This window comes from Puntigrus tetrazona, chromosome 25 (genome assembly GCF_018831695.1).
Source record: "Puntigrus tetrazona isolate hp1 chromosome 25, ASM1883169v1, whole genome shotgun sequence".
In the NCBI taxonomy this organism is placed as follows: domain Eukaryota; kingdom Metazoa; phylum Chordata; class Actinopteri; order Cypriniformes; family Cyprinidae; genus Puntigrus; species Puntigrus tetrazona.
In genome coordinates, this window is record NC_056723.1 from 16,648,065 (window position 1) to 16,664,761 (window position 16,697).

The 16,697-nt window shown below is 37.5% G+C and overlaps 2 protein-coding genes across 3 annotated transcripts; one reads left to right on the forward strand and one right to left on the reverse strand.

Moving 5' to 3' along the window:
- The first annotated feature begins 135 nt into the window (after positions 1-135).
- Positions 136-12,562, forward strand: apba2a (amyloid beta (A4) precursor protein-binding, family A, member 2a). Its single transcript, XM_043227618.1, is given in 13 exon segments — positions 136-283; positions 3,545-5,125; positions 6,560-6,619; positions 6,723-6,762; positions 7,128-7,273; positions 7,879-7,971; positions 8,156-8,338; positions 9,185-9,364; positions 10,338-10,550; positions 10,622-10,741; positions 10,867-10,986; positions 10,988-11,008; positions 11,924-12,562. Coding segments are annotated over 12 exon segments (2,799 nt in total). The 5' UTR covers positions 136-283; positions 3,545-3,574; the 3' UTR covers positions 11,996-12,562.
- A 117-nt stretch (positions 12,563-12,679) lies between these two features.
- Positions 12,680-16,241, reverse strand: duox2 (dual oxidase 2). Of its 2 annotated transcripts, XM_043227613.1 has the most exons (7): positions 16,068-16,227; positions 15,467-15,524; positions 14,939-15,073; positions 14,633-14,840; positions 14,311-14,525; positions 13,501-13,703; positions 12,680-13,272 (listed from the first exon to the last, which is right to left on the reverse strand). In XM_043227613.1, exons 1-7 carry the CDS (start codon positions 16,212-16,214, stop codon positions 13,264-13,266), a joined length of 975 nt encoding a protein of 324 aa, XP_043083548.1. In that variant the 5' UTR covers positions 16,215-16,227; the 3' UTR covers positions 12,680-13,263. The 2 variants fall into 2 exon arrangements, with proteins under 2 accessions (XP_043083548.1, XP_043083549.1); XM_043227614.1 differs by lacking the exon at positions 12,680-13,272 and having other exon boundaries at positions 13,322-13,703; positions 16,068-16,241.
- Positions 16,242-16,697: the final 456 nt, after the last annotated feature.

A 16,697-nucleotide genomic window follows, 5' to 3' on the forward strand; every position in this document is an offset into this window, starting at 1 on the left:
ACATAAAACGTTGAATTTCACGTTGCAGCGATGGCATGTTTTTGAAGTAGCTGTGGAATAATGCAATCGACTAATACTAGCGCTCTTTAATGTTTGACTGTCTCTTTAAAAAAAACACACACCCATAAAGCGCCTCTCTGTCCCGGGATGCTGAGGGTGTGTATGTGTGTGTGTGGCTACATCCACGTTCCTCAGCATCTGTGCTCCATCAAAGACAAGCCCTAACATTTGCTTCGTAAATGTCCGAGCAACACAACGGCAGATATCTGTTTGGCTGGCTCGGGTAAGCACCCGCTCGTTTATCGTCGGCGCTCAAGCACGCGTTAGCCGCCTCCGTTGTAGTCGGTTTAACGTTAACTGCCCTAAAAAGACAAAAACACACATCGTGCTAATCGCCGCACGTTATTGTCGTTGTGAGCGAATGTGCGTCGCCGCTTCATCGTCACGGGAGACGCTTAAAAGCCGACGCGTCTTCACGTTAACCCCGGCTGAACGCTTTCCGTGATGCTATGTGCAGGAAACGAGATTTTCGGGATTGCGAGCGGTGTTTTGTGGTTCGACGGATGTTGCGGTAACGTTCATTCAGTCTCGAGACCGCTGGAGGAACGGGCTGTGACGCTCGAGCCGCGGGGAGCGAGGTTTGCTGCTGAACTGACACTCATTTAGAAACTTTTAGAAATATTTCAGGGTCGAAAGGATGGTTCGTGAGGCCGTTACGCGGGGCAATAGCCCTACAAATGTAACCCCGAACCACAAAACCTGTTATAAGGGTGTCTTAAGCTGAATAAATAAGCCTTCCTTTGGTGTGGGGATTGTTAGGATATGCAATATGCTAGATTCATCTTTTGAAAAAATCTTGAAATCACTCAATATTGAGAAATCTCGTTTAAAGCTGTCCAAGTTCTTAGCGATGCATACGATATTACTATTAGGTTTTGATATATTTACTATAGGAAGTATCTTCTTGCAACATATGATCTTTGCATAATACCAATCGAATGACTTTAAAGGAAAATCAATCATTTTTAGCCACACAATGTATTGTGCTACAAATATAGCCATGCTGCTTGTAACTGGTTTTGTGGTCCACGGTCGGAAATGCTTTTAGCATTGTGTATACAGCCATGCTGAAAAGCAGCATAATCTGCTTTCGGGGTCTATTGGCTGGTTTAGAGGGATGTTTGAGAACTTGGTTTGGGTTACACAGGTTAGACTCAGAGGCCAGCTTGTTTTAAACCATCCAAGGCCAACAAAGCTGCGGTTCTTGTACTAGCATAAGCTGCTTTCATTGTGTTTTCTTTCTCAGTATGGAAGTGTCCAGACAAAAGCATTTACATTTAGATGAGACAGCATCTCTCTACAGGTCTTGAGGTCTGACAGATTCTGCGTTTGTGCGATTGTCCTTTACCGGGGCATTTGCTTTGTTAGATGTGAGCAAATTCTTGTATTATAATTTTTTAATCAGTCTTCTTTAAAGCATCAGTTTATTTTAACCAATTATACAGTGTACATCTAAGCAAAAAGTGATAGAAAATATGGAGATGTGAAACTGATGCACAGTTTGAGGACAGTATACATTTTGTCTTTATGAACGAGTTAAAAAGCTTGTAAAACCTGAAAATAATAGTTATTGCTGTGTGTGTGTGTGAGACATTGTGATTTTCAAATCCTGGAAAGGTTCTGGAAATCCCAAGAAATCATCGAAAAGAACATATTTTAAGAATTATTAAATATTTAATTGACTTGCATTATCATGAATGACTTTGAATGACATGGGAAAAAAAGTATAGAAATACACTGTTCAAAATGTGTGTGAAACCCTGTTCAAGTCACATCAAGGAACGTAATTTAAGTTTCAGCGCATGCCAAATTGCTCATTTTAAACCTATTTTATTAAATGAGCTTCACGTAAGAGGAAATAAAGGCACATTTTTACATTGCTGAATAAGAAAGCTCTAGACCAAATGGAAAAAAAAACAACCTCTGCAAATTCATTGATAGTCGCTGAGCATAAAGGAGCATTGAGGAAGACCGGTATATCGGCCAATTAGAAGTTGCTTGCTGATCTAATAGCGATACTAATGTGTTCGATTACATGCTTCGACCAGGACACCAATTTCAGCTTAGGCTTGCTGTTTTTTTCTTTTAAGGTCTGGGCCAATTTCCACAGTTTCTCTGAAGTGTGAGTGGGCTAATTTATGAGGAATCAGAATCGGTTTATTTTGCGACTTTATATAAACCATGTTAAATGCCGATAGATTAGCAAATTGATTGTAACAGTTGAAAAATATACTTCTATCCCTGAATCTCCATGCTTAGATATTTGGAAATACGGTGGCCTACGAAGGTATTTGGAGTTTGTTTTCAAGCCTCATGCTGCTTTTTTTCCATGAAATAAATACAAAACTTAAAGATTAAGATATCAAACTAAAAATATCGGTCCATCTGTGGTTGAAGCAAGCTTGTGGTGTACAAGGGGACAAATGAAGTGAGTCACCATCAAAAGCAGGAGTCCTTATTTCCACTGGGAATCTGATGCCTCTCATCAATAGAGAGAAATCCCTGTAGTGCAGGAGAATATCAGCATGTTTCCTGCTGATACACCTGCTGAATTGTGCAGATCTGTCTCCCTGATTCTGGGGTGTACTGCGCTTGATTTGGATGAGGTTGTTTTCCTCAGAGGTTTTAATACAGCTCAGGAACTGGTACTAAGTCAAGGTGTAGATGTAAATTGCATATAGACTGATGCAGTCTAATCAGTTTTTGGATACTAGCGCGCTTTATTTCAATGCATGTTGTCTGAAATATCGGAGGAATACATCTTTAGAATTCCTTCATCTCTACTTGATTATTGGTATATGTTGCACATTTGTTTAGTATGATACACTAAGGGACCAGAATTAACTTTTGGACCTGTCAAATTTACTGGCTGTAGAATTGTATTTTACATTGCATTTATGTGTTCCTGTCCTTAGGATTATTTGGCGGATTTCTGCGTAAAGATGCAGTCTTTGACTTACAGCAGTTCAGCAAATAGGCCCATTCACAACCAAAATGCACTAATTTCAATAAGAATCCGTACAATCAGGAATACCCTTTGAGGACAAAATATTTTCACAATAGGTTAAAGTTGGTTACAATAACCAAGAGAAAGCTGCTTGGTTTGAAAGTGACCTCTGTGTGAGTTGAGCTTCAAATGTCACTACACTATTGACAATAGACTATTTTTTTCTCAAAATGATGCCAAAATGAATGATATTGCACTCTGAAAATAAAATACTTGTCTTCCACTTCCAGATACATTATGATTTTGATTCTGTAAATTAAGTGATATTATATTAGGAATGTTCCAAATATATGTCGCCACATGCATTTCTTCCTTTTGATGGTAGATAAAAATCTTGAGTAGATAAAGATGGTTGTATATCTTTGATTTCAATTGATCACATCAGTGACAAATTGGCTACCTCAATTTAACTTAAAGGTAATAGTTCACCCAAAAATGAAAATTCTGCCATCATTTCCTCACTATGTTTTGTTTCAGGACTGACAGAATCCCACTTCTGTGGGGCTGATGAAGCCAGTCATGGCTCTCAGAAGAAGACCGGGGACCATAGTTATTGCTTCAGAGCTCGACCCGTCAGCCTCTAGCACTTCCCCTATTGGAAGTGAAAAGCTCTCTGGAGAAGGAGTTGATCCAATTCCTGAGGAACTTGGGCAAGAAAAGTTTGAAATCCAACCACCCTCTCCTGTGCCAGCTAGGTACTGTCTAAGTGATGGGTCTGGGGACGACTCCATCCAAGGCGAAAGCCCTCTTCAGCAGGACAGCATGGAGGAGGACTCACTATCTGAGTATGATAATGTCGTATCCGGGGAAGAAGAAGAAGAAGTAGGAGAAGAGGAACATGATTATGAGGAGGATGAGGAACTGCAAACAGAAGCAGACAGGATGACCTACTATGTCCACTGTTGTCCTGAAGATGAAAGCTACATGGAAGGAATGGACTGCCATGAAGGTGCAGAGAGTGCTGAGTGTCCTGGCACATCTCGAGACATCCAGGAGGATTGTAAACCAGAGAAGGCTTGGGATAACTCGGAAGGCTTTTACAAGGTTCTGCAGCAAGACGCAACAACAACCGTCTACAAGCGACCAGAGCCTATAACAGAAACAACCTTTGTACAAGCCCCCATGGCTGAGGATGAGGAGGATGAAGAGGAGACCGAGGAAGAAGCAGAAGCAGAAGAAGAGGACAGTGAGGAAGAAGACAATGTTGGATTTTTTCACTACAAAGGAAAAGAAGCGGAGTTGAACAACAATGAGATGCTAAATAAAGGTGATGGCGATTGTCCCAGAGATGGCAGAAATTGTCCTAAAGTGGGGCAAGAAAGTGATGCAGTTAGTAACTATAGAAGAAATCTGGACATCACTAAAAACCCAAGGGATGTCCCTCCACGGTCAAATTGTCCTACTAGGGATCGAAAAGAAAGGGTTCGGGAAGAGTGTTCTAAGGACTGTCCAAAAGGTTGTGATGTCTCTGTGGTCAGAGAAGGTAGAGGAAACCCGAGACAAAGTTTCAGATATAGAGGACATCAGTCAGAGAGAATACACAAAAGAGACACCGCTTACGAGGATGGTAGCAGGGTCAGCAATAAAGCTAAATTCGCAGATCCAGAGGATAAAGGCATTTGGAAAAAAAGACATTTGCTAAAATACTCCAGAGAGGACGACAGGGACGGAGATGGGAAACTTTCACACGAACAAAGTAAAAGTCTTGGAGACAGCAAAAACAGAGGGCAGGACCATCCCGCTTGTAGTAACAAGCCAAAGGGTGGTAGAGAGAGAAAGAGCATTGGGGATTTTGAGGAAGAGCAGATTGAGAACGAAGTCAAGACCAAACTCAAAATTGCTCAAAACAACTCAGGGAGTAATAAAGGTGCTCCTGATCAGACAAATAATGGGAAAGGGGCTCCTGACAATTCCAGGGCCTCTTCAACATCATCAGACAGGAGAAACAGCCAACCCAGAGCCCATGTTAATACACCTGTACAGTCCTTAGACAAACGGCTACATAAAGACTTGGCCAAACCTGTTGAAACAGAGAAGACGAGTCCTAGTCAGGAACAGGTAACCGTGCAGAATTCTTTACTAACTTAAATAAGTCTTTTATTTGGCAATGAATGGATTCATATGAATGCATCCTTGTTAGTGTGGTAGCATTTATTCTAGGTAACACAAAAAAAGGAGCGATTGCTCTGCATGTCATCGTGTTCTTGTCTTAGTTTGGAGGCTCCTGACAACATTGTGCCAGACTTCTGGCTCCTTTTAGACAAGCATCAGATAAGCATCTCCAATGAGATTTGAAGATTTCTATCTATTCTTCAAACTGCCTGTCCTCTGTAGGATCGCAGGGATGCTGGCACAAGCGAGGAAACACCTGAGCAGGTGGCCAGTCAGATTTGAAGATTTGTCCTCTAAATAATAGGCTAGATTAGTGTTAAGCATCTGAACAGTGGATCAATAAAGAATGGAAAAAGTGGGTAGGGAAACAACACAGCATTGCTTTTTATACAAATCCTTAGCCATTTTTTTCTAAAAATTGAAGCTAATTATGCCAATGCTAACTGTATTAATTTAGAATCAGAATGAGCTTTATTACTTAAAATCCAATTAATGTAGCTAAGTAACATTTTTTTGTTTACAAGCAGATACCCTTTTCTTTCATTTGATGTTCAGATGTTCATACGACAAACCATATACAAATGAATACCTCAATAGGGACAGTATTATATAGTAGTATACTTAAAACATGATGCAAAGTTTACAAAAAAACTTGCTAGTATACTTTTAGTATAAAACTACTAAATTAGTAGTTTTCAGAGACTATATTGTACTAAAAATTCTAAGTATTTAATTGCTTTACTATCAGTATACCCTTAAGTTCAGTACAAGCTAAATTGTAAACTAGTTGTGTACTAAAGGTTTATTACTGTTAAAGTATACTTAAAAGTATATTTACTCTATATACACTAGAAAGAGGGTCAATTTAATCACAAGGAGTACTGAAATACACTTACAAGTGTACTACAAGTATATTTAGTACTTAATACTTGAAATATATTCAAACTTTACTAATTAAAATGTAATTAAAAGTATACTACTTTTCGATAAAGGATATTACAATAGACAGATTTGTATATACAGGTATAATTTGGGCAAATTCGAAATGTGAACTAGCTATGTGTGTTAGATGAATTAATGTATAATAGTGTTGTATATTCCTGAATTATTGTCAAGTGTTAGCTGATGCCCTAAACTTTTAGTTCCAGGCAGCTTATATGTATAAACATCAGTACATCCACATGTAAACTGAATTGTTGGGCTCTTGAAAGATGAAATTGTAACTGCTACAGATAACTGGCTATGAACAAAATAGCACTTCCATCTACTCATTTTTTTAGTTGAAGTCCTGTGTTTTCAACAACAATTGTGTCTTATGTCAAATACAGATTGTATCTATTATCAAAATGTGGGCTAATAATTGTTTCAATGTTTCTACAGGTTTCTCAGAGTAGTCCGGAGGAAAGTAGTACAGGGCCACCATGTGGACAAAAGAGACCGGCAAGTTACCTAGATATATGTGGAACCAAAATAATAGAGCACTTCCTAAGGGGCAAACTGGAACCTGTAACATAATCTTTAACTCTAATGTTTTGCTTTTCAGCAGGCCCAGAGAAATCCGTCTTTCCCAAGCTTTGTGGATAGTAAGTTTGTTTGTTGATGATTGGCATAGTATTCATATTAGAGTCAAGTTTAGACTATTTGCTCAAATTTCAGATGATTTATAAGCAGTGTTAGGAAGGTTATTTTGGAAATAAACCTATTTAAAATGCAAAAAAAGTAGTGTGATCGTATCAATGACTTTCAAGTAATGCAACTGGTTATATTTTAATTACTGTTCTAAAACTAATGTTTCCAAGTGTTTCTAAATGTCAATAATTTTTTACCCAAGTGGGTTTTCATAATCCCTTATCACTTGAATTAAGGTTATAATATAGTTTTAATGCACAGCCACCACAATTTTATAATCATTCTGAGGTTTAATAAAGATTTTTTCGTATGTTTTCAGTCCCTGGTCCGTGTGAGCCAGAAGATCTCATCAATGGAATCATCTTTGCCGCGAACTACCTTGGCTCGACCCAACTGCTCTCCGACAGAAACCCGTCGAAAAGCATACGCATGAAGCAAGCGCAGGAAGCTGTGGACTGTGTTAAGGTACTTTACTTTACCTTGCTAAGGCTCTTGTAAATGTTACTTGAAGTGTGCTTCATGGTTTAATATTTTGTGGATATATGTGACCCTGGACCTTTTTATTGAGATTTATACATCAACTGAAAGCTAAATAAATAAGCTTTCCACTGATGTATGAATACAGGACAGTAGTTGGCTGAGATACAACAATTTGAAAGTCAAAAAATCTAAATATTGAGAAAAGTAGAAGTTCCAAATGAAGTTCGTATCCATTCTTATTACTAATCAAATATTACGTTTTCATATATTTGTGGAAGGAAATACTTTACGTAATATCCGGATGGTTTTTAGCATAAAATAAATATCTATAATTTTGACCCATACAATGTATTTTTGGCTATTGCTACAAAATATATGTGTGTATATATATATATATATATATATATATATATTTTTCTTAAATATATACATGAATGTGTAATTATTTATATATACATGATAAACATACCTTAATCATTTGACAGCACTACTACAGATATACCTGTGCTACTTAAGACATATAAAGGTGTCAGAAGTTAATTGTCAGTCCACTAGATGACACTGTAACCTTGTGAAACCATGTTCTTCAGTCTGTAGACGGTGAACCTCAGAGTTTAACAGAGATCGACCTGTTCATCTCAACCAAGGCCATCAAGGTGCTCAATGCCGACACACGCAGGTGGGTAAACGTAATTTAAGATATGTAGTTATATGAATACTAGTTGATTAAATACACAGCCATCTAATGGGAATGCCAGCGTGAATCCAGCCTGTGCCAGTTCCAGATTCCATTGCTCTCTTTCCGTCTTAATACTTTCCAATTTGCAGAATTGATACTCACAGACTTTTGCCGATCCTCGTTCGCAGGAGACGATGATGGACAATGCCCTCCGCACCATCTCGTACATCGCAGACATCGGGGACGTGGTGGTCCTGATGGCTCGCAGGCGTCTGTCTAACTCGTCCTCGCTCGACTGCACAGATTCAGGCCTCGGCACGGAAAGTCGCAAGCAGTACCGCATGATGTGCTACGTCTTCGAGTCAGAGGATGTGAGACTGGTCCTTGCATTACTTTCAGAAAAATATTTAAATAAGTAGTGCTGGGCGATATTCAACAAACACAATTATCAGTAGATGAAAATGTAAATGTTAACAATTAATAAAAAAATCTTATCAGAAGTTGAAAGCAATAATTAGCCTAAATAATTCGTAATTAAAAATATAATATATATAATAGATAATATTTCATATTAACACTGAGTAAAAGCTCAACTGGAAGCATGTTCAAATAAGATTAAATATTGATAGCAAGTATAAATGTAATGTTCAGTAAGCAGTAGTTAACATTCATATTTAATAAACACTTTTATTGGTAGCTGAAATGATCGACTTAAATAATACAGCCTAAATAATTACAAAATATTAAACAATAAAGTACAATATTTAATATGAATGTTTAATAAACAAACTCTGTACTAAAAGCATTATCAAATTAGACAAAAACTGACTAAACAAATATATATACAATTTAATATCCAATAAGAAATCTTTGCCATCAGTATTTATTTATTCCGCAGAAAGCGTTATTTTAAAAAGCAAATATTTAACCCATCCAATGATAAATGTTACACATCAGTATATAATAAACAAAGCTGAAATCATCAAATTAGCCCAAATAATGACTAGCGTAACTGCGTGAATCACAGGCTATGATTCCTTGTGGGTTTTTCAGCTCCTAACCGATCAACATCTAGTCAGATTTGTATTTCTTCTTTGCCGCGCTGATGTAACTCCATGTTTTGACGTTTTTCCGCCCTCTCGATTTGAGTCAAGCACTCTCTCGCTCGCTGGATGCCGTCACGCCGTGCTTCAGTACCTCCCTCTCCTCCTTCACAGGCCCAGCTCATCGCACAGTCCATCGGTCAGGCGTTCAGCATGGCCTACCAAGAGTTCCTCCGAGCCAATGGGATTAATCCCAAGGACCTCAGCCAGAAAGACTACAGCGAGATCCTGAGCACACAGGAGATGTATAATGACGACCTCATCCATTTCTCCAACTCTGAAAACTGTAAAGAGGTGAATACGGGACCGGAAACGCTTGTGTTGTGACGCTCCTCTCTTTTCCAGATCCCATTCTCCCAGTGTTTTCTAATGTTTTCCCTTGACTTTACACTGTCCTATCTAATGGTTGACCAGTATGGGTTTATACACACACACACACACACACAATATTTCATCTATTATATTTATATAATATGCACGTGTGTATATTTTATATCATTCAATTATTTTGTATTAATGATATGAGTATATGTGAATATATGGTAATATAATAAGTCGTATAGTAAAATAGCAATAATATTATCACGTTTATATTTATTATATGTAATTGTTGTTTTTTGTAATTATGCCAACTGTTTTATTAATATATGGAAAAATTTAAAATAACATCTAAATACATTAATAGTATAGCTGTATAAATGGTAAACATTTATATATTTATCCTAATGTATTGTTCATATATTTCGTAATTTTAAATAAATATTGACATTGTACATAAGTGTATTTTTAATATTATTTCTAATTGTATCAGTCATTTTAAATGAGTCATATTAATATATAAAATATAAGAAAATACATTGTTCTAATAATTGTATCACTTTATGATAGAGCTTTATTATTTATTTAATTCAAAATATTACTGTATATATATATATATATATATATATATAATATATATATATATTATTTTATTTTTTAATTATATATAACTATATATATTAACTATATATTAAATTCAATACATGTTTAATATTTTTATGCACACACACATACAATATATAGACATTTAAATTGTCTATATATTTAAGTTTTAAATACATGCACAATTAAAACGTATACATATGTAACTGCTTCATGCAACACCACTGTGATATTAAAATCATACTTAGATGAGCACTTAACACCTGTCGCCCCCTTTCCGTTTCAGAAATGACTTTTTAGCCATTAATGCATTCTTCCTCTTTTTGTATCGTATTTCTGTGCTCAGCTTCAGCTGGAGAAGCAGAAGGGGGAGATGCTGGGCGTAGTGGTGGTGGAGTCGGGCTGGGGCTCCATCCTGCCCACCGTCATCCTGGCCTGTATGCTGAACAACGGCCCCGCCGCCCGCTCCGGCAAACTCAACGTGGGCGATCAGATCATGGCCGTCAACGACACCAGCCTGGTGGGCCTGCCGCTCGCCACCTGCCAGGGCATCATCAAGGTCTGGACACATCTGAACACGTTCTCACCAGCGGCTAAGAACATTCTCTACATATGTCTCGTGTGTTTCAGGGCCTGAAGAACCACGTTCAGGTCAAGCTAAGTGTAGTGAGTTGCCCGCCTGTTACTACTGTCCTCATAAAGAGACCCGACCTGCAGTACCAGCTGGGTTTCAGCGTTCAGAACGGCATAGTAAGTGAAGAATGACGTCTCACGCGTGACTTTCGTTACAGTTTCTGACCAGCTGATGGGGATTTTTTTTGGTTGTCTCATGACTTGTTTCAGCCTTAAGTTGTCATCCTGGTGCTTAATTGCAGATCTGTAGTCTGATGCGTGGAGGTATTGCGGAGAGGGGCGGTGTGCGAGTCGGACACAGAATAATTGAGATAAACGGCCAGAGTGTGGTCGCTATGGCGCATGAGAAAATCGTCCACGCCCCTTTCAGTATCTGTAGGAGAGGTACGCCATTATATCTAGCACTTTTGGATGAAATATTACTAATAGTCAGCCTCCGGCAGGGGTGTAAAAGTACAGAGACATTATACTTAAGTAGAAGCACTGTCACAGAAGATGCGTAAAAACGTATTTATTACATATCTTATGTAAATTAACATTATTTTTGTTTTGTATGCAATTAATTGTTTGGCACTAATGTATACTATATAAATGCATTACATTTTATTGTGTATATATATATATATATATAATATAAAATGTAATATAAAACACATTTTTTCCTTAAATATATTAATGCATGCATATATATATATATATATATATATATATATATATATATATATATATATATATATATATATATATATATATATAATATAAAAAGTTGGAATATTAATATTCTCAATATATATATATATATATATATATTGAAAATATTAATATTCCTATATTTTATATTATATATAAATATATGTAATATAAAAACATATTTCAACATATTTAAATATATTCATGCATGTATAGATTATCAAGATCTTTAGTGGAAAACTGTAAATCATTTTTGTATACATTTAATTGTTGAGGGAGATTAAAAGTGTGAGAAGCAAATGTCTATAAATTTAGACAGTGTTGTGAAATTGTTTAAAATGACAGTGTGTGCATCAATTGAGTCAAAGTACACGTTTTCAAGTTTCGACTGTCAGTACGTCAGTACTGTACTGTACAAATTCCTTAAAGCAAGTAATGAACAGTTATGAAGAACAATTAGTACTTTACACCCCTGTCTTTCACCGTGAGTCAAAAAAACCCAGACATTATCCTTCTCCACATTTTTGCACTCAATTATTTTCATGATGTCATGCATTAATGCCGTGAACATTATTAAAATGACGTGTGTTTCTTTTTCTTTTTTTATAGATTAACATGAAAACTATGCCCGCCGTCATGTTCAGGTTGTTAACTGGTCAAGAGACTCCGATGTACATATAAGGAATCATAAAACTGGACCTTTTCCTGCAACTAAAAAGAAGAAGAAAAATATGGAAGAGCTCTGTCTTGCTTTAGACTGCATGTAAAGAGAACAAACATACAATCACACAATTACCTGATCAAAGGAGTGCTGTTACTTGCTTATTAATGCAATTAATAGTCTGCCATGGTCTTATAGTCTTCTACAGTCTTCCTCGCCAGATGCATTAGTTTGTATATATGTTAGATGCCTTTGGTTCAAGCCTTTTTGAGTTTCTAAACGAACAAAGTACTCTTTTATTTTAAAGTACGGAGCGACTGCACTAAAGTTCACTCAATCAGTAAAGTAGGGCATTATTAATAGATTCCATTTTTTCCACAAACTCAAAGATTAAGAAATGGACTAAAGCATGCTAAAATCCAAAGATAGCTGTTACATTTGCTGAATAGACTGCATTTTAGTTCTCCTGGCTGTCTTCAGTGTCTCTGTGATAAATGGGTACTGTACACTGTGAATGAACCATCTGTAGATGACTAGTTCAGCATGCTGGATCTGAAGACTGAAAATATATTCATCAGAAAACCTGAGCTGCATTAATGTTTATATGCATGATTTTATTTAGTGAATATATATTATCTCATGACTGAATCTCCCCATCTGCATCTCAGGCATTATATACATACACATATATATATATATATATATTCGTTTTTTTTTAGCATCATTGAGATATTAATTCTGAAGTAATTGTATTTGTATATTTTGTTTTCCGCTTTTTATTTAAATGTCTGTATAGTTTATACAATTGTACTTATTTTAGAATTTAATTTTCATATAATTATTCAACACTAAACTTTTTCATATATATATTTTTTTCAATTCATATTTAAAGTAATGAAAAATGATTTTTTTGTGACGTGTGGCTATGTGTGTGCGTACAAATGACTTATATATTGATTATTTTACAGTAATAATGAACTTCCATATTCAGATCACACAACTGAAGAAATTAATCTATGCAGACTATATTTTAGATGTAAAAATCATGCTCATGGGTATATGAATTAAATCTTGGTATCGCCAAATGTCATCTCATTGGACTTAAAAGAACTGTAAAAACGACAATGAAAAGATACACCTTGTAGAATTTGTATTTTATTTTTTGTTATGTACATATATACATATGGATATGCAGATCGTATAGAACAGTTGTATCAGAAACCATTTTATATACAGATTGGGTCTGTAAGTTTTCAAGTAGTAGTTGTGGATGACAGCAAACCGCTCCTCAAAGTCTCTGAAAAATAGACAGAAAGAGGGGGAAAAAAATCTGTGAATCTGAAAACAAATAATGTACCAAATATGCTTTTGTTAAATTGAAAAAGAGTAGCACGGAGATTTATCAAAACATTTCCTTTCGCGTTCCACGGAAGACAAACTCATGCGGGTTTGGAGCAACGTAACGGTGAGTAAATGATGACCAAATCTTCTTTCTATTCTAAACGTGCAAATTTGAAAACCGTACTGTTAACGTGGTGATCTGCTGAGACGTCTGTGTGCTGTCGTCATAGATCACTCCCTCTAGAAAGCCTGAGTTGAGGTAGCCTTCACCAGTACTGCATTGGTCATCCTCGTTGTCCACGCCCACACTGAAGACCTCCCTCATCCTCGCAGGAAACAGACAGTCCGATATCACCACCACCGAACCAATCACAGCGCACAACAAACCTGAAAATAATCGCCAAAAAAGATTCTTCATTGGCATTGATGGTTCCACGAAGAACCTTTGCGCCACCACTGCACAAAAGGTTCTTTATAGTTCTTCAGATTAGAATCTTTACAAAGCGGTTCTTTGAAGAACTGATCGCTGAAAGGTTCTTTGGGGACTTTAAAAATGTTTCTATGACATCGCTGTGAAAACCACTTTCTGGAACTTTGATTCTAACTCTCAAAATGGAGTTTTTAATGGGATCCAACAGAAAAACCCATCTACTTTAGGGTAACGAAAGAACCCTGCCATGAACAGTTCTTAAAAGAACCATTTTTCTTCGTGTAAAGAACATTTCAGTAATCGAATGAACTTTTTTTTTCCCGCTATGAAGAACTGAAAGCGTCCATGGATGTTAAAGACCTAGATTCAAGTAAAGAACATTCATTTATTGCTCAAAAATGTTCCTTAGACTGAAAATAGCAATTGTTCTTTAAAAACCTGTTTACCTATGGTTTGACAAAAGTATTGGCACCCCAGATTACATATGTATCTACATTGCATTTTAAACGTTTTCCGAGTCAAACACTTTTGAGAGTGTTGCACTTTCCCATAAGAAGCATTTACCCGTAGCCAAAGCGATCCAGAAGGAATGGCTGTAGTCTGCACTTAAGGACTCTGCCCCTATACTGAAGTCGCATGGGGTCACACTGAATATGGTTGAGAAGGAAGCCATGGAGAAGAAGATGAAAGCCGCCGTGGCTATCATCATGTACCCGGCGTAGAGGATGACAGGCATTGAGAAGAGGATATTGGCCACGAGCCAGCAGCAAAAAGCCGTCCTGTGGGAGAAAGCCATTCTGTACTTTAGCTTGTTTGCATTTGTTGAATAGGACGGAGTTTCTTTACACTGCAGTAAGACATTGGTGCTGTCTGTGTGTTGGTTTACCACAGATTGGCTGAGGCGAAGCGGCCTGAGTATCTGTACTGGTAGATGAGGCCACAGGCGCTGTTGCGAGTGAACTTCTCTGCGATGTAAAGGATGGGGTTGGGAAGACCTCGCTCCAGCGCATCGCTATACTGCTCGTCCACGCTGCTCGACCACCTGAAGATCTCGTTGTAGTCAATGGTCTCGTTTATCTGCGATACTGGCTCGCCTGTTGGAACGGTTATCGAAAGAACCTATGAAGCCTGAATTGGAGTCATAATCTTCTTGAAAAGTGGACTACAAATATTAACGAATCGCATGCTTTACCTTTGAGTGTAATGTTTATGCCATACAGCCCCACATGAAGTCCCACCTCAGCAGAAACCACAGCGTTACTGAAGGATTTGTAGGTGGCGTTGGCCTTCACGCTGGCTTCGGCCCAATCTCCGGTAAAATTCAACACTGGAGTGGACAAAAGACAGTACAAAATCACACAATGAAAATGTAGGGTATTTCAGAAGCTCTTATTTAATGGCACGCTGGACTTAAAAGCATGTTTATTTCTATTGTTTCATTTTTAGACTCTTACTCACACTTTTATGAATGCTATTGCATGACGTAACAATGTTAAACCAAACCAATTAAATTTGATAAAACACACTCTCTGGTAATTACCTTGACCTCGGTTAAATGTCATTAAAAATGTGAAATTGGAGAAAAGGTCAAGCAGCACTGGTTGTCTAATGCAATGCAATTCATGAATGTTTTAATTGATGTTAAATATTCAAACTTTTCTAATGACGGCCAAATTAAAATTTCCAAATGAAGTCATAGATAAATACTCGGAATACTCACCTACTAAAACAACTCCAATAAATAAACTAACGATTATCCTGAACATCCAAAACAGTCTCTGAAAAAGAGGACATTTTATATTAATATGCTTCTCTCTCGCAGTTTTTTTTCACACATTTTTTTCTAAATTTTTGACTGATATGAAGAGCTGATGAGAAAAGACCTCACACTAGGTTTGTAAATTAAAAAGGGCACAAAAATGCCTCTAAACTGACAAAAAGAAATATCCGGATTTGTAAATGTACATATTTAATTTACATGCTTAAATGTTGCTGTTATACAGGCCTTAAGATTTTTTTTAAAAACATCTATTTCCCTCAGAAATAAAATAGAAATTCAAACTTTAAATAGCCTACTGTGCTTGACAACTCAAGGTACCATGAAACACCTTTTGACCATAATTTGAAGACATTTTTAATGGCATTAAGGTTTTCCAAGCTGCGTGAAACCATTTTGGACAACCATTAGGTTTCTAAGAGCTTGGCACTTATTTTATAATATAACTTTTAACAGCTCTTAACCTTCGACCATCTCTCATCCTTTATTGATCATTGCTTCTTAAAGCTGCGAAAAGCGTTTTAGACCAACTGCTCCAACTCACCGATCTGCCCCGTATTCCCGGTAGAATGAAGAGGAAACTGACGGCCAGGACCGAGAAAACCAGAATCACGACCAGCAGGCTGATGTCGACGATGAACGGGCTCCTTTGTAGAGAGTAGAACGGGTAAATGCCATCGTAGAAAGTCATCTTCCCTCCACAGGCGAGAACTAAAGCTGAAAGCAGGACAGTGTTGGCCAGAGGCTCGGTTACCTGAAGATCGCAGATAACAGTCTAGCGTGCGAATTATACGGCGACTCCGAGGGGGGTCGAGATCTTAGGGCCCTTATTTGAGCGCGTCCGGCGAAACCCGCGCTCGAGCTGATTTAGAGAAGTCTGCGGAGACGTGATGCTGCCACTTTTTACGTTTTGCTGAAACGCCGTTGCTTGAGAAACCCGCAGGCTGTTTAGCGACGAGTGAAATTCGCGCCCTAACTTTGGCGGTTTAAACAAAACAAAAGCCCGCGTTTAAAAAGCAACGCGTACTTTTCCAGACCTTGGCGGTGTGTTTCTGCCGTTACAAAGACAAACCCCGTGGTTCGGCGCGCCCCTCTCACTTCAGACCCGTCTTTAAAATCTACAAAATTGCTTAAAACGCGTCCACAGCGCCAGTCAGACAGCAGCCCGTTATAA